The sequence below is a fragment of the Cibotium barometz genome, chromosome 42 (genome assembly GCF_041138505.1).
Source record: "Cibotium barometz isolate CiBa-2024 chromosome 42, ASM4113850v1, whole genome shotgun sequence".
NCBI classification, from domain to species: Eukaryota; Viridiplantae; Streptophyta; class Polypodiopsida; order Cyatheales; family Cibotiaceae; genus Cibotium; species Cibotium barometz.
The window spans coordinates 14975572-14998651 of NC_141087.1; the positions used below are offsets into that span (position 1 = coordinate 14975572).

General features: G+C 45.2%; 1 protein-coding gene across 4 annotated transcripts in view; it reads left to right on the forward strand.

Moving 5' to 3' along the window:
* Positions 1 to 23080, forward strand: part of ZWI (kinesin-like calmodulin-binding protein (ZWICHEL)) — a 114051-nt gene that overhangs the window by 78536 nt on the left and 12435 nt on the right. For all 4 annotated transcript variants that reach the window (XM_086780740.1, XM_086780741.1, XM_086780738.1 and 1 more), the window contains 2 exons: positions 18472 to 18654; positions 18757 to 18852. In XM_086780740.1, coding sequence (XP_086636866.1) covers positions 18472 to 18654; positions 18757 to 18852 — 279 coding nt within the window. The remainder of the gene's footprint in view (positions 1 to 18471; positions 18655 to 18756; positions 18853 to 23080) is intronic.

A 23080-nucleotide genomic window follows, 5' to 3' on the forward strand; every position in this document is an offset into this window, starting at 1 on the left:
CCCCACTGATCTACAAGATGCACTGTCGCAGATAGCTCAGACATTGGGAAAAGTATTGTGTGCACCAAGAAGCATGGGCGATAGAAACAAATTTTGTGTGTTGTGGCCCGTGGGATATGGATGTGCAAACACGAGAAAGCATTGAAATCGAGATTGCTGATGTTCCCATGGGGGAAAAGCTATATGAATTAAATTGGTCTCCTTTTGGTGGGTTGTGTTTTAAATGTCACAAGTTTGGGCATTTTGCATCAGAATGCCCGGCCGACACGGAAATTGCAACCCCCTGAGAACTCAATTCCTCTCTCATCGGTGTAGGAGCAACCAAAACTGCCAGAAAAAATACCAATGGTAAATGCGGTGATTGCAAATGCGAAACAAAGTATGGCAAAAAATAAAGGGAAAGTAATGCAACAAGCAAAAAATAAAAGCAATGTGCAAAGTAAACAAATTAACCAAAGAAAAGATGCTGATGGTTGGGCAACACCAAATGCTCGAAAAAGAGTGGCCTTAAAAAATAAGCCATTGATTGCGAGGCACTGGGATAAAACATTTATGGTCTCCACCTCAGGTGAATTAGCCACATGTACATCCATGAATTGGTTGAATGAAGTGAAGGGAGGGATGGAAGACTTGCAACAAATGCATGGAGAGCTACATAGAGATCTGGAATTAGCAAATGATTTTAAGTTCCATGATGGACATGGCACCATGTAAATATGTAACATATAATGTACAGGGTTTGTTTTATCCAAATAAATGGAGGCTTCTCTGGGATTATGTTGCTTCGGCAAATCCGGACGTGGTTGTAGGAACATAATCAGCATGTTTTTGCTGGAAAAGTAGGCTATTTTAGAGGTTTTAGTATATTTTATGCGGGGACTGCTGATTACTCAAGCACGTGCATAATGATACAGGTAGCTTTGAGGCCGGTGATCGCCTATGAGGATCCCTCGGTACATACATTTTGTTGCAATGTATGCTAAATGGGCAAATGCATGAATATGTGAGTGTATATGCACCAACAACGCCAGCTAGAAGGGCAAAACTTTGGAGAAGATTGGCTGTCTATTTGTGGTTGACAAATGCATTTGTGTTAGGGGACTTTAATAACTCTCCATCAGTGCAAGATAGCACGTGGGAATTCACACATGATTGCAACAGAAAAAGTGACTTGACAGACTTTTATTAGAGACACTGTAGCAATAGATATGTGGAATGTGAATTGTCCAGACAAAAGAGGATTCACTTTTCAGCATAATGCTAGATCAAAGTATCAAGCGAGGCTTGACAGATGCTTTGTGTTCAATGTGCATGCACAATGGGGATCCAAGCCCTGCGAAGGTTTGGATGGTTTATGCATCACAATTATCGGAGCATTATCCATCATGGGTAGGGATGCATTTTGAAATAGCTATGGACAATGCAAGGATGCCATGTAAACGACTATGTATAGTCAATTGTTGACACACACACACACATTTTTCTTTTGGGGTTAAAACATTGTCTATATTAATGTACATAGTGAAGCCAGAGAGATCTTCACTATGACATACATCTAGAAACAGTGAAAAAGCAATTCAAACTGAGCTTGATCAATCTATTGTAGCTGATAGCTGTCATGCCAAGATTGTCGTAAAGATTGATGGAAGTAGAATGGATAACCATCTGATTGTGAGCAATCCATATAGTCCATAGTGTCCAAAATTGTATCTAGGCAACACACACATATATATATATATTTTTTTGAAACCACTATTTTATCTTACAGTGGAGAACCCTCAAAGCGAGAGGCTCTTATTGAAGTACATCTAAAAACAGTGGAAAAACACTTTATATAGTTTTGTCGAGCAATCTGCTGCAGCTCAAAACTATCATGCAATGAATGACCTAATGGTCGACAGAAGTAAATATACTTGTCGATCCGAGTTTGTGCAAACACCTCACAATTACGATCTATCCATGTTGTCCATAAATCCCAATATCTTGCCCAACCAAAGAAAAGAGCGTATTCTTCCAAACATAAAAAACATTTTCCCAAATGTCACCTCGAGGAATCTTATTTGCATATCCAAAATGCAAGAGAACACACAGAGAGACAAACATACACAGTCGAGCTCAAAGAAAAAACATGAGAGAGAAAGAAGAAAGAAAGAAAGAAAGATATATTAACGTCTACGAGAGGCCAAAGTCGGCCTATGAGACAAAAAATAATACAACTGTGTTCTTCCAGTCATCGGAAGAAAAGAAAAAGAAAGAAAAGGAAAAGAAAGAAAAGAAAAAGTGTGCATGTGTCTGGATACAACCATGAATCATCATGGATCGGTGGAGCCCATATACAAACAATATAAAGGGGGGTGGGAATGTGGATGGAGTGCTAAGGCAAGATGCATCTCTATATGCTGAAGGGGTAGTACAAGCATGCTATGCAGATCTATGTCTAACTCCATCCAGTGCCATAAGAGGGATATAAGATATCATACATCGCCTATGCTGAGGCTGTGAGTGGCGTGAATACGTACCCTGAGTCTGAATGAAAGCGAGCTATGCTCTCCTGTGTCTCCAGCTGGTCTCATCCGGATAGCTGCTATCTCTCGGTGACGTAGTCGGGGTGCTCTGTGTCCAGTCTGTCTAGGTCTCCTCCTGGCTCTCAATTCGTCTGCTCTCTGTGCGGTCACCCCACGTGGTACATCAGCTGGCACTGGCATAGCTCTCTGCAAGAAATCTGTGAGCTGGGACTGTCTCCCACCCCTAGTGGGAGCGGGTGTCTGGAGGAGTCTCTCGAGAACTATGAAGCTCTAGTAGTATTCTGCCAAGCTGTCGCTGGTCCGAGGCCTCCATCAACTGATGTAGTGAAGAGTGCTCCTCAAACAATCCTGCATATCTATCTCTGACCCCCTGGTGGGCTCTACATCTACATACAAAGTGATCCTTAGTCTCCACCTCCTCGCGGCACAATCTGCATATCCGCTTGGCTCTGGGAACCCGTGCCGCTCTCCCAGCCTCTATCTCTAGCTGATGTGATGAGACTCGTAGCTGTCCAATAGCAACGCGAGAGTTGTGTGGCATGTATACATCCATATATCGTGGTCGCTGTATAAACCCATCCCCTGAGATGCTCATAAAGTGGTCTTTGTAATATAGCATCTTCGGTGGTAGTGGGCTCTCTAGTGCTGTCCATGTCTCCTGTATGTAGCGCTGCCCTATGTCCTGTCTCATCACTATGTTCCTCTCATTGAGAGAGAGGTAACCCGTGGAGCAGACTGATCATACTGAAAAGGTGGCAACCGCTCAATGTCTATCCCATGATGTGAGAACCACTGGAGCATCTGTGCATACCAAGATCCAGTGTGTCCAGCCTCGGCCAGCTGTCTGGATGCCTCAAAAGCTCGGCGGGATAATCTCTCTGTGGGATCTCCCTCATCCTGTATATAAAGGAGATCGTCTGGAACAATGCCTCCACTGCCATAGGTGGTGCAGCAAACTCAGCTTGAACAATGTCGGGCGGGACGGATGGTTTGCTGCGTATCATCCTCGAGAGCATCAAGATCTGTGGTCTCTCCAGCTGTACCCATGTGGAGGCTGCAAGCCCTGGTGCCCAAACCGCTGCTGCATACATCAAGGCTGGTGTCACTAATGTATCAAAGAGCCACCCCTTCGTGCGGGGTTCCTGAGAATGTGCCTGATGACACTGACGCTCAAGGCCAGCAAGAGCTGCATACCCCTGGGTCACTCTGTCTCGGACTGCTTGAGCCATGGAGAAGCGTCCAGCTGAGCTAGTAAATGTGATGCCAAGGTAAACATAAGAGCTCACCACCTCGACCCGCCCTCCTGCTAATGTGAGAGTAGTGTGGCTCCTGGCTGCGGGTGAGGTGTGGAAGATCATAACCTTGGTTTTCCCAAGGTTCACTGTGAGACCCTGCTGTGCGCAGAAGTCATCAAGAGCCACAAGGTGTCTTTGAAGCCCAACCTGCGTGTCGGATACCAAGACGATGTCATCAGCATAAAGCGTAATGTGGACGGTAATACCTGATAGCTCAACCCCAGAGCCTCCTCCCTGTGTGATGTAGTCGACCACCTCATCAATATAGAGCCCAAAGAGCGTGGGGGAGAGCGGGCACCCCTGCTTCACACCAATGGTGCTAGCAACTGTGTCGGACAAGTCTCTTGGGCATCGGACTCTCCCAAAGACCTGCTCATATAGCCTGTATATGCCCCACATCATGTCTGAGGGTATGCCTAGTGTCTGTAGTCGTCGAAAGAGGCGCTCTCTGGGCACAGTATCAAATGCCTTGCGGAAATCCACAAAGCAACAATAGAGCCGTTGCCTCCGTGCCTTGGCCTGATCAATCAGGCACCTCAATGTAAAAATGTGGTCGATGGTCGAGAAGGCTCGTCAGAAGCCTGCCTGGCCTACTGCTCTCAATCCCCCATCCTCTGCATGAGTGCTCAGCTCTGCCTCCAAAACTGCCCCGTATAGTTTGGCCAATATATGGCCAATCATGATGGTCCTGTAGTTCCCAGGGTCTAGTACATCTCCTGCTTTATGGATCGGCACAATAGTGTGCATCGTCCACTCAGCCGGAAACCCCTCTGACAGAGCTCTGTTGAAGAGATGAGCAAGAAATGGTGTCAATGTATCAATAGCATAGATGAGATGCTCTCCCTGTAATCCTGTATGATCTGTCGCCCGTCCATGTTGGAGTCGGCAGGCGGCACATCATAGTCTCTTTGCATATGTTTGCCAGGTCTGAGGATTGGTAATAGGTGTGGGAGGACGGGGCTCTCTGAGTCTCCTCCAAGCAGCAGCAGCATCTCTGCTCATGAGCATGTGATATGTGTCCCAGTACTGAGTCTCCTCATAAGCTCGCCGCTTACGGCGGGTGAGAGTATGCATCCTCCTGCCTGCTCTGGGTGATCTCCCCGCAAGCCCTCTGCACTCGGAGACTGCGGTAAAGGTTTCTGCACTCATCATCATACCATCGGTTCTGGGGCATGCTCCCAGATGTAGGTGGTTGTCCTGTCTATATGTATGGGAAACTCCTCGCAGTTGCGGAGTGCAGTACATGTGAGAGCTGGGAGGTGAGCATAGCCATGGGTGCTTGGGGGATTACCCCCAGTTTACGAGATGAGGGCATCTCGCGTTTTTCAAGTGGGAGAGAATGTAAGATTCCTCCCCAGTCTCTCAAGATGTCCAGCATCTTCCCCTATAATCAAATCCCTCTTTAGGAATATAAAAGATCTTGTTTCTACCAGTTTTGGAGAGGCCTAGAGAGAGAAAATCTTCTAGAGAGTGGTAATTCAGATTTTGAATATTTTTGGATAGAAAAATTTCTCATCTTATTAAAATAAGTTCCCCTGAAACAGAAGTTCAAAAAGATTTCAAGAAGAAGGCGCATTAGAAATTAAGTATAATCTGTTCAAGAGGTCTTACCCTAGGGGTCCAGATTTTCGAAAAATTTTAAATTAAGGTTCCTAAGGACCAATACGATTTATCCAAATGTAGGAAGGCGATAAATAGAAGAATAAAAGGAAAAATCCCCCAAAATGAGTAAATACTCACATAAGATGAAGAGTTGACTAAGGACAAGGTTAATAGTTAAAAAAGAGAGATATTGGTCTAAGGCAAATAGCTGATCATGAACATGATAGTCATACACATCGGCTAGGTCCTGAGTGAAGTGGAAAATAGTGCGTGGTGGCTGTATGATGGGTGGGTGGGTCTCCAGTAAGCTCCTAAAAGTGAGGGATAGATATGTATGATCCGCCCCAATGGGGCATGGTGGTACGGTAAAGTGAGACACCATATCTGCTGCCTCCCGGAATCCCATCACATAGTCCACAGTACTGTTGCCACCCCCCACTGGAAAGCAAGTCAACCCACCTGAATCTGGCCACTGAGTCATCCTGTCATAAATAACGAGATGGTGTCAGGTCCCAAGCTCCAGCAAATGTTGCCCATATCCAGTGCTGTCAGCTCCTCCGTCAGCGGAGATCCGTGTGGTCCCTGTATCCTCTGTAGCTAGCGGCTCTAGTCTCAAGGGATCATCAAAGTCATAGATCTCGCACTGTCTGCTCTGAGTCCGTGCATTGAAGTCCCCCATCAAGAAGACTTCTCCCAGTGTCGAATAGTGTAAGATCTCCTCAGATAAGACAGAGTATGGAGACTCACTAGCCTCTCCTCCACCCGGCTCCTCGGTGGTGGCAAACCGCGACCCCTTTGAAGGAATCTGGTCTCCGAGATATAAATCCATCTGGTCTCCGAGAGGCGTAAGCTAATCCACATGTATCTCGCCTCCGAGTCTCGTGCTACGACTCGAACATGCTCATGTAACCCATGTTTGAAAAGCACTGCAATACCTCTTGAACCTCGGGAGGTGGCTTGTCTCATCCCCTGTCGGTGAGCTGACTCCCACTGATAACCCTCAACCCGTGGTAAGCCCCTCTCCGGGCTCTCATGTGTCTCTGTCATCAAGATGATATCCCGGCCCTCCATCACCTCCTCAAGTCTCCCTGGATGTGTCCATAGGGCTCCATTATAGTTCCAGACTGCTATGTGTATCTCTTTGTCTTCATGTTGTTTCCTCCGTGTCTCATAGGCCAGATGGCGCTATTCAACCCTCTTCCCATCAATGTAGATGTGACCATCCCTATAATGTGCCTTCTTCCCTTCTTTGCCTGCCGCCTTGATCTTCGGCATGCATAATCTTCTGTGCTCCAGCTGCATCCATGTGAGGTCATCATCGAAGTAGATGGGGTCCCCTGGCAAGCTCCTCAAGATAGCACGTCTTCTCATAAAGCTCATCTTACTCTCGTCGTCCGGGAACTGTAGCACTAAGGCCTTGCCTTTGGTGGAGTCCTTTGGGGTTGTCCTCCATACTCTAGTGAATGGGAGCGGCTCATCCTCCTTTAGTCCCAGCTTGGTACATAGGTTCCGCCCGTCAATCTCGGGCGTGGAGGCAGTGCTCTCTGGTATCCCTGTGACTCGGATGTTTAGGCGCCGGGTCCGTCGCATCTTCTCTTCATCAAGAGTAGACTGCATCATGTGTACATCTTCTTGTACCTCCTTCTTGATGTTCTTCTTCATCACTTGTACATCTTCTTGCACCTCCTTTTTGATGTTCTTCTTCATCACTTCTACCCATCCTTCGCGGGCCGCCTCCATTTTCTCCTCGATTGTGTGGGTGAGGGTTTTGGTGATCTCTTCTTTGATTGCCTCTTTGTCCACCTCAAGAGTCTCTCCTTCCTCCCGTGGACGATCGCGTAAGGATGCCACTTCGTCCTTCAAAAGGTTGATTTCCTCCTGCATGGCGAGCTTTTCCTTCTCCCACTCCTCTTGCATGGTCTTCCATATTTCTGCTTCGGCCTCCAGCTTTCCCATGCGCGTCAATAAGTCCTTCTTGATGGCGGTGATGGTGCTGTCCAATGTCTTCTTCTGGTCCTTGATAAGATCCCTAAGGATATGATCAAGCTGGCTGATTTTGTCATCTACAGATCCTCCCATTGTAGAGGGAGGGAATGTTTGAAAGGAGCACGTAAATGTGGGAGAGAGTCATGTTGGAAAATGTACTAAATAATGTGGAATGAAAGTACAAAGTACTAAATACTCTAAGGCTCAAGGCCCAACACACAAGGATGTGTTCCCACGGGAAAAAACCTATGTCCAGCCAGAGTAAAAAGTGCCCGCGGGTAGAGGTGTTCACACCAGGATTTCCTAGAGGCCAACAAACCCCCTTGAAGTAAATGGTGTGAATGTGTACAAGGTGTAGCAGACTACCCTGGTAGAGGTAATAAGTTTAAAGCTTTGGGGAAAGCTTCAAACTTCTCTCTCGAAAGAGACTTGGTAAACCCATCTGCCACATTGGCCTGTGTAGGCATGTAAGTCAAGGCTCTCTCTCCTGCATGGAGCCTCTCCTTGACATGATGATAATGCACCTCAATGTGCTTTGTCCATGCATGAGCGCCACTGCCAATACACTTTGGCTGTCAGTGAAAATGGTGGTAGAAGACGGCTGTCTAATACCAAGATTTGCCAATAGACGGCGGAGCCATACACACTCTAGAGTAGCTGTGAATGGTGCCCTGTTTTCAGCCTCACAACTAGAAGTGGCCATTGTTAGCTGCCTCTTATTGAGCCATGAAATGCATGAACTTCGAAGAAGGAAACAATTACCATTGGTTGACACCCTAGTGTCATAACATCGTGCCCAGTTACTATCAGTGTAGGCGGCCAAGCATAAAGAAGATGCATTGCCATAAAACAATGCAAAGTCCTGAGTGCCTTTAAGGTAACGAGAGACACGCTTCACTGCTTGCCATTGCTTAGTGCCAAGGCAATGCATAAATTTGCTCAATTGTGACGTTGCATACTAAATATTAAGACGGGTAGTGCATAGGTAAATAAGGCATCCCACAGCCTGTTGATAAGTGGCAACATCAAATGGCTTGGAAGAGTCCTCAAGTGATAGTCGTAAGCTTTATTTCATAGGAGTGGAAGCAAGATTGCAATCTGTCTTTTGGAACCTTTCTAAGAGTTGCTCAATGTATCTTTTGTGAGATAGCATGATGCCCCCCACAACTGGTATAAACTGAATACCCAAATATCAATGCAAAAGGTCCATGTCTGTAACATCAAATGCATTCAGTAATTCAGCTATGAAAGTTGAAATTCGCTTCTCATTAGGGCCAATCACTAATAAATCATCCACGTAAAGGTTTAGGATTATGAAATCATCCCCTTGTTTGCGAACATAGAGAGTACTCTTAGTAGGCCTATTGTGAAAAATATGAGAGATCAAGTATGCATGAATCTTTTGATACCAAGCACGAGGGGCCTGTTTAAGGCCATAAAGTGCTTTACGCAATTTGCATACTTAATGCTTTGCACCTTTCTGAACAAAGCTAGGAGGTTGTGATTCATAAACCTCCTCTTGTAAATCACCATTCAGGAAAGTAGTTTTGACATCCAACTGATGCACATTCCAACCTTTATGTGCAACCAATGCAACAATAGTGTGTATGGTAGCCATACATGAAGTAGACACAAAAGTCTCCTCATAGTCTCGCTGGGCATACCCTTCGGCGACTAAACGCGCCTTATAGCGATCAATTGAGCCATCCGGCTTGCGTTTCAATTTATACACCCACTTTGTGACTATGGCGTGCTTGCCTTCAGGCAAGCCACATAACTCCCATGTAGCATTCTTTTCAATGGAGGCCAACTCCGAACACATGGCTGTAATATCATTCTCCAATGCATCAAAATGAGAAAGTGGCTCCTCATCACATGTAGTAGCAACAAGGGCTGTGTGAACAAAATGAGATCATGTCGAGAGGCAGCGCGTGTATGACCTGGTATAAGTGTAGGCAGCTTGTTGTCATGCAAGGTGTCAATGAGCTAGCGGGGAACTCTCTGTGTGTCGTGAATCGCTGCAACCTCTTCAACCAATGCATCACCCATGGCATCCTGATCAAAGTGTGGCAGATCCGGAGCAATATGGGGAATGTTGGGCTGTTGATTTTGCTGATTTTCAGCAGCAACAGGGGGCTGATTTGGAGCCAAATTAGGCTCAACAAGTTTAGCACGTGTACCAAATAATGGCAGCAATGTATCAAAGACAAGTGGGGCATCAATTGATGGTTGTAGCCTACATGAAAGCATGGGTTGAGATGCATATTCATCAAAGATGACATCTCTGGACACAATAATCTTCCTGCTGGAAGGTACATAAAGCTTGTATCCCTTGCTCTCACTGCTATACCCCACAAAAATACATTTCAATGCTTTTGCTTCAAGTTTATGTCTCTGCTGTGCTGGTACGTGCATGTAAGCCAGACATCCAAAAACACATATACGAGTAATTACAGGAATTCTGCCATTCCAAGCTTCATGGGCTATCATAGACTTCAATGCTTTAATGGGATAATGATTCAACACATAGTCAGCACAAATGACCACCTCAAGCTAAAATCTAGATGGCAAATCCTTGCTTTAAGCATACATCTGGCCATTTCCATAAGTGTATGTATGATTACGACGCTCAGCCACACCATTTTGTTGTGGTGTATAATGAGTAGTACATTGATGAGAAATACCACGTGATTGCATAAAAGCTGTAAACACGTGTCAAATATATCCCCTCCACCCCCCCCCCCCCCCCCCCCGGGCGATCTGTGCGCAATGTCTTGAGCTTATGGCTGCAAGCGTTTTCAGCCATATGGAGAAACTGTTGGAAAGCTGAAAATGCATCTGATTTAGCTTTCAAACCATACACCCAACAAAAACGAGTGTAATCGTTCAATGAAGGTCATAAAGTACAGATGTCCTGCAAAAGATGATGCCCTCATAGGGCCACATAGATCACTATGTACAAGCTGCAATTGCGTAGTAGCTTACATAGTGCCATCCTTTGGAAAGGAATGACGATGCATCTTTTCCAATATACATCCCTTGCATACATGCTTGTGTGGGAGCTACAAAGGTGGCAACTCATGAATCATAGATTGACGTTGTAAACGCATAAGAGAAGGGAAATTAAGGTGACCAAACCGAGCATGCTATAGCTCAGTGTCATGCATAACTTGTAATGTGGAAGCAACCATAGCATCATCATGAGAATCACTACTCCTGTCATACATGTCAAGCCTATAAAGGCCATTGCTCAATGTACTAGAGAGTATAAGCACATCAGAATTTGTTTTGTCATAAATGGAGCAGCAATGATCAGAAAATTGGATTTTGAGACCAGCTTTTGCAAGTGCTGGGAGAGAAATAAGATTCTTGCGAATTCCAGGTACATACAAAGTATCTGTAAGAGTAAATGTGTCCCCATTACATGACGTCAACTCCACATTGCCAATGCCTTTAATGACATATGATGCATTATTAGCACACAAAACTATATCACCTGATGGTGCATCTCTAAAGGTAGCAAACAACTACTTGCACGTAGTGATGTGCTTTGTAGCACCTGAATCAAAATACCAATCAGCATCCGACAATGACAAAGAAGAGGCAGGCAAATCACTGCATGTGACTGTTAGGGCATAACCATCATGTGCAAAATTTGCCTCCTCGGCACTGTCACCTGTAGCTGGAGCAAGACGTGCTTCTTCTTTACACTTCCTGCATTCCTCAATTACATGACTAGGTTTCCAACAATAGTTGCATCTCTTCTTCTTCTCAATCTTCTCCTCTTTAGACTTAGGAGGATCTAATGGGTTTGTGTTGTGCCTTTAGGTTTAGCACTAGAACCAGTCCCAGATTTTCCTTTGTCATGATAGGAGTCAGCAAAAGCGTGATCTATAGCAATCATGCTGTTCGGATTGGATCGGTATTGCTCTTCTTGTAACAAGAGAGCTACCAAATCATCAAGTGTGTACAAATCTGTATTTCTCTTTGTCAAGAGGCGAAGAGCGGTAGCAAATCCTTGATAGGATTCAGGCAAACCATTGAGAACCGTGGAGACAAGTGAACTGCCAGGTTTCACCTCATCAATATTAATTAACTGCTTGCAAATCCTTAACACGGGTGAGAAATCCATCCATAGAATCACCCAGTCATATGCTCCAAGTCAAGCTTTTTCCGGAGATGAGCTACACGAGCTTCATTGCGGATCTGATATAAAGAGGCAAGTATATCCCATGCACTTTTAGGAGAAGTACATGAACGAATATGGGGAATGACTTGCAGTTTACACAAGAGAGCAATTTAAGGCATGAGCGTGTGTATCTTTAGCATCCAATCTGAGTCGTTCTTGTGTAGAAGGAACAGGTGTAGGTGGTGCACTTCCATTGGAACCAGAATCACTCGTTCCAACAATGGATCCCACTAACGTGCTAGTTGCAGATGTGGGACCAGCATGCCTTAACTCAGCACGAGATACATATATCCACAAATTCTTTGCAACCAGTACACGCTTCATCATATATGCCCACATGGGATAGTTAGTCCCATCAAGCTTGTCCTCGGCAGAGAGCATCCGAAATACATCATTATTAGCCATGTCTCAATGGTAACTAACAATCTTTCCCAAGCTCGCTGCACAATGCACTGCAAACCCTTAATGTCCACTCAAAGTGATGCCCAATGATTCACTGATGACAAAGACCTACAAATGTATTGAGATGACAGAGTGTAGGGATAGAAAAGTTATCTGAATAGAGGCTTGATGACCAAAATAGACCCCAAAGATGGGTGTGGCAATGTTGTATTTCCATGCCGAGTGCACTGAGAGAGCATGAGGAATTCCGGATTTAACCCAAGGCTCGATTCAGCTCTGTTTTTGGAGAAGATGAAAATTTGCAGAGGGGATTTGATGGCCTAAATGGGCCCCGATTTAGGTGTGCTTCGGCTTGGGAGACTCGGCAAAGGAGGAGGAATATAGATGTGCAAAAATTTTTGGTTTGAAATTTTGGCTCTGCAACGGTGGCGGAAGCGGCGTTGGCGGAAATCACCAAATCAAAAGATTGATTCGGGGGTTTGCACATTCAATGCTGGGTGAAGCCCTTGGAGCAGGCGGCGCTGGTGTTCTTCGTTGCAGCTGCTGCGTGGGCGGCTGCTATGGAGGGCGACCAGCAGGCAGGCGGGCAAAGTGCCGAACACACTATGTATGGCAGTTTGCAGCAGCAGTAACCCTAAAAACAGCAGGTACAGAATTTTCAGAACCCTAAAAACAGGCTGTACTGCAGTTTGCAGGTGGCAGGCAACTGCATGAAACTGCTGAAACCCTAAAAACAGGAGGTTAGAGCTGAAACGAGCTGAAGTTGCTATGCGAGCTGAGTGTTAAATCTGTGCGTGAAGATGAGGAGCACATGATGTGTCGCTCTGGTACCAATGTTGGCTATGGTGGGGGAGCTCTACAAGAAAACAGGCACAAACACACACACACACACACACACACACACAGAGTTGCGCTCAGTGAAAAAACATGAGAGAGAGTGTCGTGCTGGAAAATGTACTTGATAATGTGGAATGAAAGTACAAAGTACTAAATACTCATAAGGCTCAGGGCCCAACACACACTTGATAATGTGGAATGAAAGTACAAAGTACTAAATACTCTAAGGTTCAAGGCCCCACACACAAGGGTGTGTTCCCACGGGAAAAAACCTCTGTTCAGCTAGAGTAAAAAGTGCCCGTGGGTAGAGGTGTTCACACCATGACTTCCCGGAGGCCAAATGGCAAACCTCTCCATAAAAAAACCTTATGTTTTAAATGCAATTCGTTTTAAAAGCAATTTTCTTTTCCATATCTTCCCCAAATTACCTTTCCACCAGCCTAATGATTTATTCATATGCCACCCCTGATCTGCATGTCCGTTTATCCATGGCTGTGGAAGCAGTAATCTATATGCCCTTGCCGTTGTTAGGCCATAAAGAGGAAGCTGCATAATATAACCTGGTCGGGTGTTTTTTAGGAGCCAATGATCTTGTTTTTGCCCAACCGATATATTGGACATATCCCCATGTCTTGCTAACTGCGCAACGACAAGTCTCCATACATGGCGCTAATGAGCTCCCAATTGCCATCGTCATTGTGCTTGTGGAAATGACAATGGTCGGCCTTCAGTCGATATGACATCTCCGATTGTGCGAATTCCTTTTTGTGCTAAATAGTAAGCATTTCTTGGCTCAGCCACAGCCAATGGCGTATCAAATGCTGTGCCCAATGCACATTTTCATCTACTAGTGTGTTTCTAGGAGGCATTGGCTTATGTGCCCAATGCAAATGTACAAGCACAGATTTTCAGTCTTGGAGCAATCTGAAAGAGTAGGGACAATAGCCTGGGATTTTTCCTTGTGCCTGACCTACCAAGATATCCCAGTAGGAAAGATTCCAATGTCCAAACGAATCAACCTTGTAACTCGTACACATTGCAGCAAGCATCTGCGCCCATGGTTGTCCTTGTTCTACGAAAGTTATTATCATGGTACTTTTCCGAGCGAGTACATGATAATGCAAACTCAAGATATTCAGCCCTCCATGCATTTTAGGGCTGCAAACATGCTCCATTCTCAATAACCTCAAAGCCTTCTTATCAGAGCTAGCTTTCCATAACAACTCCATTGGCGATGACATGAATATGTCAATCGATGTTTTGTCCCAAATCAATAGCAGCAAGAAGAACTGTATATAAGCCATCTCGATGGATTGTACTGTTTGTAGCCTGATATCAAGGTTGTTAGAGGCATCAGAGGTATATATATAGTGATAGATAGATATATAGTGAAAGTTGGGAGGGAGAGACTAGAGTGTGTATGTATGAGCCTTGAGGGAGGGAGAGGGAGGGTGTGCATGAGAGAGGGAGAAAGAGTGTGTGTGTGAAAGAAAGAAAGCTGTATTAAACGTCTGCTGAAGGCCAAAATGACCTATGAGACCAAAATAATACATCTTCATCATCTGGATACATCATCAAGGGTACAAAGTAAAATGAAATGAACTGGGATAAACCTGAGTAGGGTATGATGGGGGCTAAGCTATCTAGGCTCTAAAGTCTATGAGCTGAGGTAGTAACGGATCCAAAACCGTGATCCAACTACAAAGTACATGGTAGAGTATAGAGATAGCTCCAAAAGTGGGTATAAAAAACATCATCATCCTAGTGTGTGTGTTTGGCTCTTAAGAAAGGCTTAAGGGAGGGAGGGAGAGAATTTATGAGAGAGGGAGAGAGAGAGTGTGTGAGAGGGGCTTTCCTTGGGCCCTTAAAGCCGCAGTCAAGAGACTCAAACCAACTTTTTTTTTTGAGAACTCCTCGATCAAGTAATCGAATGCCTCGTACACCTCGAACTGTTAGAGGTGCACCTCATAACAACTATGCCTGACATGCAAAGGCCATGTAGACAAATGCTAGTATCAACCTTTTGTTTGACTTTTGTGAGCACCCATGCAATTGATTTTTTGAAAGATATGTTCCAACCCAAAGGGTATCCCAAATGCCTAGTAATTTGGCTTGGGGGTAGTATATCTCGTGGCCACAGTATGCTATGCCAATCCGATCCTGGTGACTTCCACTTACCTAGTCTGACAAGAGAAGTTTGCAATTCCATGTTCATGAAAGGGTATTCCGACTGTACAGCTTCTTGTTGATCAAGAATTGGTGTCATAGTTATAAGCATCTTGGCTTTCGCTTTTAGCTCCTCTCGTGAGAAATGCCTTGGTGTAGCAAAGAGTGATTGAAAATGTGCCACACATTACCTTTCTAGATCATTTACATTATTGGTCGGAGGTCCATTGACCATTAGGCTTTTTCACAGTTTGCTTTTGTCTCTTAGCATGCAAGCATTTGAAAAACTGTTCTGACGAGCAGCCTTTATCTAGTAGAGGCTTTTGCCTAGCTCGTATTTGCCATTTTTTCAATTTCCTCTGATTGTTGCAATCTGTCATATATCGTGCATTTAAAAGCTTTTCTTCTTCCTCCTGATTTAATTGCCTTGTTTGTGCAATCTCATGCAATGCTTGCACATCTACTTTATTTCCATTCTTTGCCGCCCCGTATACGATGTGCCATATTCGATAATGATAGATTGCATCCTTCTTGCCGAGTCCAGATCATAACAGGCATCTTCTCTAAGTAATGCAATGATTTTGTATACCTTCGCTTGATAATTATCATGTGATAGGTATGAGTTATTGACTATACATAGTCGTTTACATGGCAGTATTGCATTGTCCATAACAATTTCAAAATGCATCCCCTCCCATAATGGATAATGATTAGATAATTGTGATGTATAATCCACCCATGCCTTTGCAGGGCTCGGATCCCCATTGTGAACATTTAACATATAGCATCTGTCAAGCCTCGCTTGATACTGTGATTTAGCATTATGCTGAAATGTGAATCCTCTTTTGTCAAGACAATTCACATTCCACATGTCCATTGCTACAATATCTTTGATAAATGTTTGCTAGGCCAATTTTTCCACTGCAATTATGTGTGAATTCCCATATGTGTTATCTTGTACTGATGGAGAGTTATTGAAGTCTCCCAACACAAACGTATTTGTCAACCACGGATAGATAGCTGGCCTTGTCCAGAGTTCCGCCCTTTTAGCTGATGCCGTAGGTGCATATACACTTGGAAATTCATGCATCTGCTCATTCAGCATACATTACAGCACAATTTATCTACCAAAAGGATCATTATAGGCAAGCATTGGCCTCAAAGCTGCTCGTATTGTTATGCATGTGCGTAAATAATCAGTAGTTCCTGCATAAAATATAAAACAACCTACTTTTTCAACAAAAGCATGTCGATTATGTTCCTGTGCGAGAAAACCACATCCGGATTTGCCGAAGCAACATAATCCCAAAGCAACCTCCACTTATTTGGATTAGACAAACCCTGTACATTATATGTTACATATTTACATGGTGTCATATCCATCATGCATCTTGCATGTAATCATTTGCTAATACCATATCTCTTTGTAGCTCTCCATGCATTTGTTGTTGCAAGTATTCTATCCCTCCCTTCAGTGCGTTCAACCAATTCATGGATATAAATGTGGTTGATTCACCCGAGGTGGAGGCCATAGATGTTTTATCCTAGTGCCTTGCAATCAATGGCTTATTTTTTAAGACCACTGTTTTTAGAGCATCAACCATCAACATCTTTTCTTTGGTTGATTTGTCTGTTTTGCACGTTACCTTTATTCTGCACTGATTTCTCTTTATTTTTGCGCCATACTTTGCTTTGCATTTGCTTTCACCACGTGCAGTTTTGGTTGCTTCTGCACCAATGGAGGAGGGATTGAGTTCTGAGGGGGTTGCAATTTGAGTGTTGGGCATCCAGATGCAAAATGCCCAAACTTGTGACATTTAAAACATGGCCCAGCAAAAGGAGACTAGTTTAATTCATATGGCTTTTCCCCCATGGGAACGTTGGCAGATCTGTATCCCACATCACACATAATTTTTTTCTATTGCCCATGATTGTAGGTGCACAAACTACTTTCCCCAATGTCTGAGCTATCTGCGGCAATGCATCTTGTAGATCAGTGGGAAAATCTACCACCTCAACCCATACTGGGCATTGATGTTTCAGCAGCCTTTGATAGTCAGCAGTAGGCACCCATGGCAGCACATGTACCATTTGACTGGTGTAAAAGAGAGGTGCAATCTCAAGCAACTTTTGCTTTGCCTACACTGAGTTAAGCAGGATTTGTGAGAAGCCTTTCGCTGCATAATAAACTCCATCAACACATTCTTTAGCCAAAAGATTGTTGACCTATTGACGAATATTTCTCGCTGAGGGCATATGTCCTGGGAAAAACAATATTGGAGCTTGTTGTGGAATTTTCTCACTTTAGGCATTATGATTTCTCTCTGCATTACCACTTTCACAGACGGTTTTGCTTTACTCCACTTGTTTTGTGCGAATTCATAATCTTTGTGCAGAACATATAGAAATTGAATTTCCGGATTCTCTGCAAGTTTGGCTCGTTTCACGTGTGTTTCCTTGGGATCATAGTGGTGTCTCGTATACACATATGAATCTACTCAATAGAACCCATCTCTGTACAGTCACTAGAAAAAAAAAACGTTGATTGCTGCAGAACTGCTGTACCCGCTCACTCAGCCCACCCATCTCGCGTGGCAAATGCTGCTTATTTAGTTGGTTTTAATTGAGATACTCTGCTCGCTCCATGACCACCTGCTATTCGCTGCTGCTCAATGCTGCTAGTGCTGAGATACTCTGCTCGCTGCATGACCACCTGCTGTTCGTTGTTGCTCGATGCTGCTAGTGCTGGTAGTCTTGCTGCCCACGGTGCTGCCTTGTTGACTCCAAAACATTAACTTTACCACAAAACTTGATGATTTGCATCAAGTTTCAGATCCTTCAAAGAAGTGAGTTACAGGAGGAGAGGTTGATTTTCACGAACGGCCTGATTGTAAGTACCTTTTGTGTAACATCTACAAATCGCTCTATAACGTCTATAAATTGCATCAAAAGAGGGTCACCTTGGTACTTAAAATTTGTGAAATAGGTTATCTAAGCATGATAACGCAAATGGAATCACAAAATTAGGCTATTTGTGAAAATCGACCTTCGATCCTCCAACTTTCTTCTCGAACGGTAAGGCGCTACACACCACCTCACAGCCACACAAAAGCGCGCGCGCGCGCGCGCGCACACACACACACACACACACACACGTGACGAACACACGCGCACGCGTGTGACGCGTGCACAGGGCATAGATGACACAGGACTTCGCTTGAGACTTCTCCTCGCCAACGCTCCGCCACGCACCCCCCCCACAATTTTCAAGTGCGCACAAAAACACAAGTCTCTTGCGCAACACACACCCCGCCCCCCGCCCCCCGCCCCCTGCCCCCCCCCACCCCCCCCACACACACACACACATACCATGACACATGCATGCATGCACCCACATGTTTGCAAAGCATCGCATTTTTAAATACTTAAAATCATGTGGATCGGCTGTGTTGTTTTGAGTTGTTTTCAGTACCTGGTGCAGTCAGCGGTTGATGGTTTTAATGTCTGCATATTTGCTTATGGTCAAACTGGTTCTGGAAAAACTTTCACAATCTATGGCTCAGAAAGTAACCCAGGCCTCACACCAAGGGCCACCCAAGAACTTTTCAGCATTCTTAAAAGAGATGGCAATAAGTTCTCTTTTTCATTGAAGGTATATCGAGGTCTTTGATCGAGTTTTTCAATTTATACTCTGTTTTTTGTAGTTTAGAATATGAGCCACTCATTTTTTGTTTTGTTTCATCAAATATTACAGGCTTATATGATTGAACTATATCAGGACACACTTGTGGACTTACTGTTGCCTAAGAATGCAAAGCGCCAGAAGCTTGAGGTCAAGAAGGATTCAAAGGTATTTAGTTCACGTTTTCTGATATGGATGGATAAGAATAAGCATGGTTAATAATAACATGAGGCATGGACTTATGTTACTTCCATACGGTCATAACTAGGACATCACATTTGAGGAGGCTAGGTTATAACCGAGGTGTCACCCTGCACCCACTCTGGCGGTATGGGGCATTAGGGTGAGCTGCTTTACCACTGAATGATATCTATGTGTTGGATAGTTGGTTGGAACTGAAGAGTTCAGGTACAAACACTTAGGTGAGGGATCTTTTGAAGCCTGAATTGTGTGGGGAGCCTAAGCACTACAATTTAGAGTTGGGGACGATTTTTATGAGCAAGGTTCTGGCAGAGGACACAAATCAATCGACTCTGCACTGCTGGCAAGTGGTTGCATAGTTGGTTGGTCTTGAGTGACAATGTTGTTCAAACCAAGGCACTCCATTTAATTCCCTTTTCAGGCCAGCAATGATGTATGGTACATTCTTTTGGGATGTGGACCTTCCTCAGCTAGAGTGGAGCCAAATAGAGACTACATTCTATGATGCTGTCACGTTTTATTCACAGTTTTTCACAGTAAATCTTCCTTCCCACATCACATTATATTAGCCAAGTTGCAGATTCCCCAGGGTACATAGATGCATCATTTTAGCTGATTATGTACATGCAGAGGATCCATCACATGGTGACACGGTTGAGGGCAGACAGAGACTACCATGGAATGCCCTTCCGTCCTCTATGCAATTAGCTGCACAGGGTATCACAGAGGGATAGTAAGCACAGAGTGCACATTGGATGACATCTCATGGACTTTCTAAGGATACATTACCACCTTTTCAATATACACCATGACAGGCAGCCGTATTGATCAGAGGAGAGTGAGGCATAATTATAAGAGATGACCTTGGGTTACTCTAGGATGTTGGTTCATCCTGACATTCCCATCCAGAATGAATCCATATAATAGATACCATTTTGTCAGGCTGATAGAGTAGGGATTCATTGCCAGGATACTTCGGGGCTCACTTATCTCCTGCTTTAAAGATATCTATGGGGCAGCACTATGTTTCATCACATGGGTTGCATGCATTGTAACGTAAAAACTCGTTTTGCTCCCTACAAAGCCTATGAAACATTTCTATGCCGAAATGTTTCGAAACAAGGAAAAACTTCCTGGCCAAGATGCTGTTTTGTCTAAACTTAAAGGGGGAAAAGTTCAAAGGTTTTTTTTGGCCCAAAACCAGAAAGAAAAGTCGAAGAAAAAAATGCGAAGGAGAGGGTGATGCTGGAATTCATGTGGGTGATGTAAAAAATGCAGCTTGAGAGGACTTCACCCATGCTTTGATACCATATTGGTTTCCATGGTGCCAAGATGAGAGAGAAAGAAAGAAAGAAAGAAAGAAAGATTTTATTAACGTCTTCCAAAAGACCGAACTCGGCCTATGAGACAAATCGGTGTACCTGTATGGGGTATCCTCTGTCATCCCAACAAAATGAGAAAGTACTGAACTAAAAAGCTGAATCTGGGTGTGCAATAAGTACAATGAGTGGGGGGAGGGGATGGAGCTCTACTACTAGGAGAATGCAAAGCTATATGCATGGAGTATACAATCATGATATGCAACCTAGCTAGCTCCATCCTGTACCATACTGGGGGTATAAAATGGTATACATCAATGAAGGGGGTGTCCACAGCTCCCTGAAGAACATGCCTGGGTGTGCTCTGAAGCGAGCCAGTCGCTCCGCACCCTCTCTGTGAAACTGAGCTTTGATCTCTGTCATCTCTCTCTGGTATAGGTGTGGTGTCCGAAAGCCAGGTGTCCTCTGTCCCCTGCGGGCTGTGAGTGTCTCTACTCTCTGGAGAGTAATTCCTTGCCGTGTAGGGGCTGGGAGTGGGATGGATCTTTGAAAAAATGTAGTAATCTGTGTCTGTCGTCCCCCCTCTGGAGCTGTTTGAGCCTGTAATGATGTCTCTCTGTGGCGCTGTATGTCTAGAATGAATCTCCCTAGTATGCGCTGGTCTGCTGCCTCAAAGATCTGGCGTAGGGAATGTGGCTCTCTGAATAAAATGGGATCTCTCTCTCTGATGGCAGTATATGCTCTGCATCTGCATACATAATTCTCCTCACTCTCCACCTCCTCTCTGCACAATCTGCATACCCTCTCCTCTCGGGGGATCCGTGCTGCTCTGCCAGTCTCAATCTCCAATCGGTGTGATGAAACTCTAAGCTGACCAATAGCCACTCGGGAGCCGTGTGGTAAAAAGCCCTCCATGTATCTAGGCCTCTCTATAAATCCATCATCAGTGATACTCATGAAGTGATCACTGTAGTATCTAGGCCTCTCCATCATCAGTGATACTCATGAAGTGATCTCTGTAGTATAGCATCTTCGGTGGAAGAGGTTGTGTAGGCGATATCCATGTCTCTCGTGTATAGAGATGCCATAGGTCCTGTCTCAATACTCTGTTCCTCTCACTATGAGAGAGACGGATATGTGGTGCATCCCTGTCATACTGGAATGGTGGTAGATGATCCATGTCTAGGCCATGCTGTGAGAACCAATGTGTGACCTGTGCATACCATGATCCTCTGTCTCGTGCCTCAGCCAGCTGTCTAGATGCCTCAAAAGCTCTGTATGACAATCTGTCCTGTGGCATCTCTCTGAATCTGTCTAGCAGGCATATAGTCTGAAATATGGCCTCTACCATCATAGGAGGCGCAGCAAACTCTGCTCGGATAATGTCATGAGGTACTGACGGTTTGCTGCGTATCATGCGTGCCATCATGAGGGCTTGTGGTCTCTCTATCTGTGTCCACCAATGGGTAGCAAGGCCTGGCGCCCATACCGCTGCTCCATACATCAATGCCGGTGTGACTAATGTGTCAAATAGTCACCCCTTCGTCCGGGGCTCCTGAAAATGCGCATGGTGGCACTATCTCTCTAGCATAGCCAATGCTGCATATCCCCGTGTCAATCTAGCTCTGGCTGCTGAACCCATGGTGAAGCGGTAACCCCTAGGTACACGTATGATGTCACCACCTCCACCTGGCATCCTGCGAGTGAATGTCAGCTGACTCTTGCCCTGTCTCGATGTATGATGAAAGACCATAACCTTGGTTTTTCCAAGGTTCACAGTAAGACCCCTCTGTGTGCAGAAATCATGGAGTGCATGTAGATGCTGCTGTAGACCACCTGGAGACTTAGACACTAATACAATATCATCAGCATAAAGCATAATATGTACTGAGGTACCTGCTAAATCAACTCCATCTCCGCCTCCCCGTGTAATGAAGTTAGCCACCTCATCAATGTATAACCCAAATAACGTGGGGGAAAGTGGGCATCCTTGCTTCACACCAATGGTGCTAGCAATAGTCTCAGACATACCTCCTGGACATCTGACTCGCCCAAAAACCTGCTCATATAATGCATAGATGCCCCATGTCATATCTGCTGGTATGCCAAGAGACTGCAGGCGCTGAAAGAGCCTCTCTCGTGGTACTGTGTCAAATGCCTTGTGGAAATCCACAAAGCAGCATTAGAGCTTTGTCTTCCTCACTCTGGCCTGATCAGTCATACATCTCAAAGTGAATACATGGTCAGTGGTAGAGAAAGCTCTCCTGAAGCCTGCCTACCCTGATGAGCGTAAACCTGCTCGCTCAGCATATAAGCTAAGCTCTTGCTCCAACACTGCACCATAGAGTTTGGCCAGCACGTGGCCAACCATAACCGTCCTGTAGTTGCTCGGATCGAGCATATCCCCTGTTTTGTGAATCGGCACAATGGTGTGCATCGTCCACTCCGCATGCTGCCTTGGGGGCCTGAGCAAGAGTGGTTGGGGAAAGCGGGGCACAGCGCCTAGCGGGGAGGGAGGCGGGCCAGCATAGCGAACAGAGACACCGCAGCGAAGGGAAGGGGGCTAGTGGGCGGCGAACAGAGACACAGCAGCGCAGGGGGCTAGGGCAGCCAGCGTAGCGAAGGGAAGAGTAGTGCTACTGATGCGAACAGAGACACCGCAGCGAAAGGAAGGGGGCTAGTGGGCGGCGAACAGAGACACAGCAGCGGAGGGGGCTAGGGCAGCCAGCGCAGCGAAGGGAAGGGAAGAGTAGTGCTACTGATGCAAACAGAGACACAGCAGCGCAGGGGGCATCCAGCGCAGCGAACAGAAGGAGCGCAGGGGGCCAGTGGGCGGCGAAGGGAAGGGGGCTAGTGGGCGGCGAACAGCAGCGCAG